At 51.8% G+C, this 535-nt stretch overlaps 1 protein-coding gene across 1 annotated transcript; it reads right to left on the minus strand.

Moving 5' to 3' along the window:
* Positions 1–10: 10 nt before the first annotated feature.
* On the minus strand, positions 11–534 carry LOC104983381 (heterogeneous nuclear ribonucleoprotein F-like; the record flags this gene model as incomplete). Its single annotated transcript, XM_010832837.1, has 1 exon — positions 11–534. A coding segment is annotated over exon 1 (524 nt), but the record flags the coding sequence as incomplete, so codon positions are not given.
* Between the last annotated feature and the right edge of the window lies 1 nt (position 535).

Here is a 535-nt window from a genome sequence, read left to right on the forward strand (position 1 = left end):
CATGTCTTGCATCATCTGGCTGCTATATGACCCGTTGCTGGCCCCTGTTGTGGAATTCAAGAAAAGTTCTATGTATCTATGTTGCATGTTTGCCCTGTTTTTGGACATGGCCACCATGGCTTCTTCATGAGTGGCAAACTCAACATCAGCTTCACTGGTCACTCTTCCATCAGGGCCAATCTCAATGTGGACTCTCACAGGGTTGAGCAGGGAGAAGTTGTAAATGTCATTCTCTGTGGCTTTGTAAGGCAGCCCTCTCATATGGACGCAGTGTCCAGTGGTGCTCTGGACAGTGAACTCACCATCTCTATACCTGTGGTCGTATATCTCAGACAGACAGTAACTGAGGTCTCTCCCAAACAGGTCGGTGGTGAAGCCATAGCCATCACCGAGGCTGCTGTACTCCTCATGACCCCCATAGCCTGCACTGTAGGCACCAGACCTCATCCTCTCCAGGCCTGCCTGCTTGATGATGCCAGTATACCTCCTGGCTGTGCCAGGGTGGTCATAGGGCCCTGGCAGCTGCACTGACATG

Source organism: Bison bison, unplaced genomic scaffold, assembly GCF_000754665.1.
Source record: "Bison bison bison isolate TAMUID 2011002044 unplaced genomic scaffold, Bison_UMD1.0 scf7180017862302, whole genome shotgun sequence".
Lineage (NCBI taxonomy): Eukaryota > Metazoa > Chordata > Mammalia > Artiodactyla > Bovidae > Bison > Bison bison.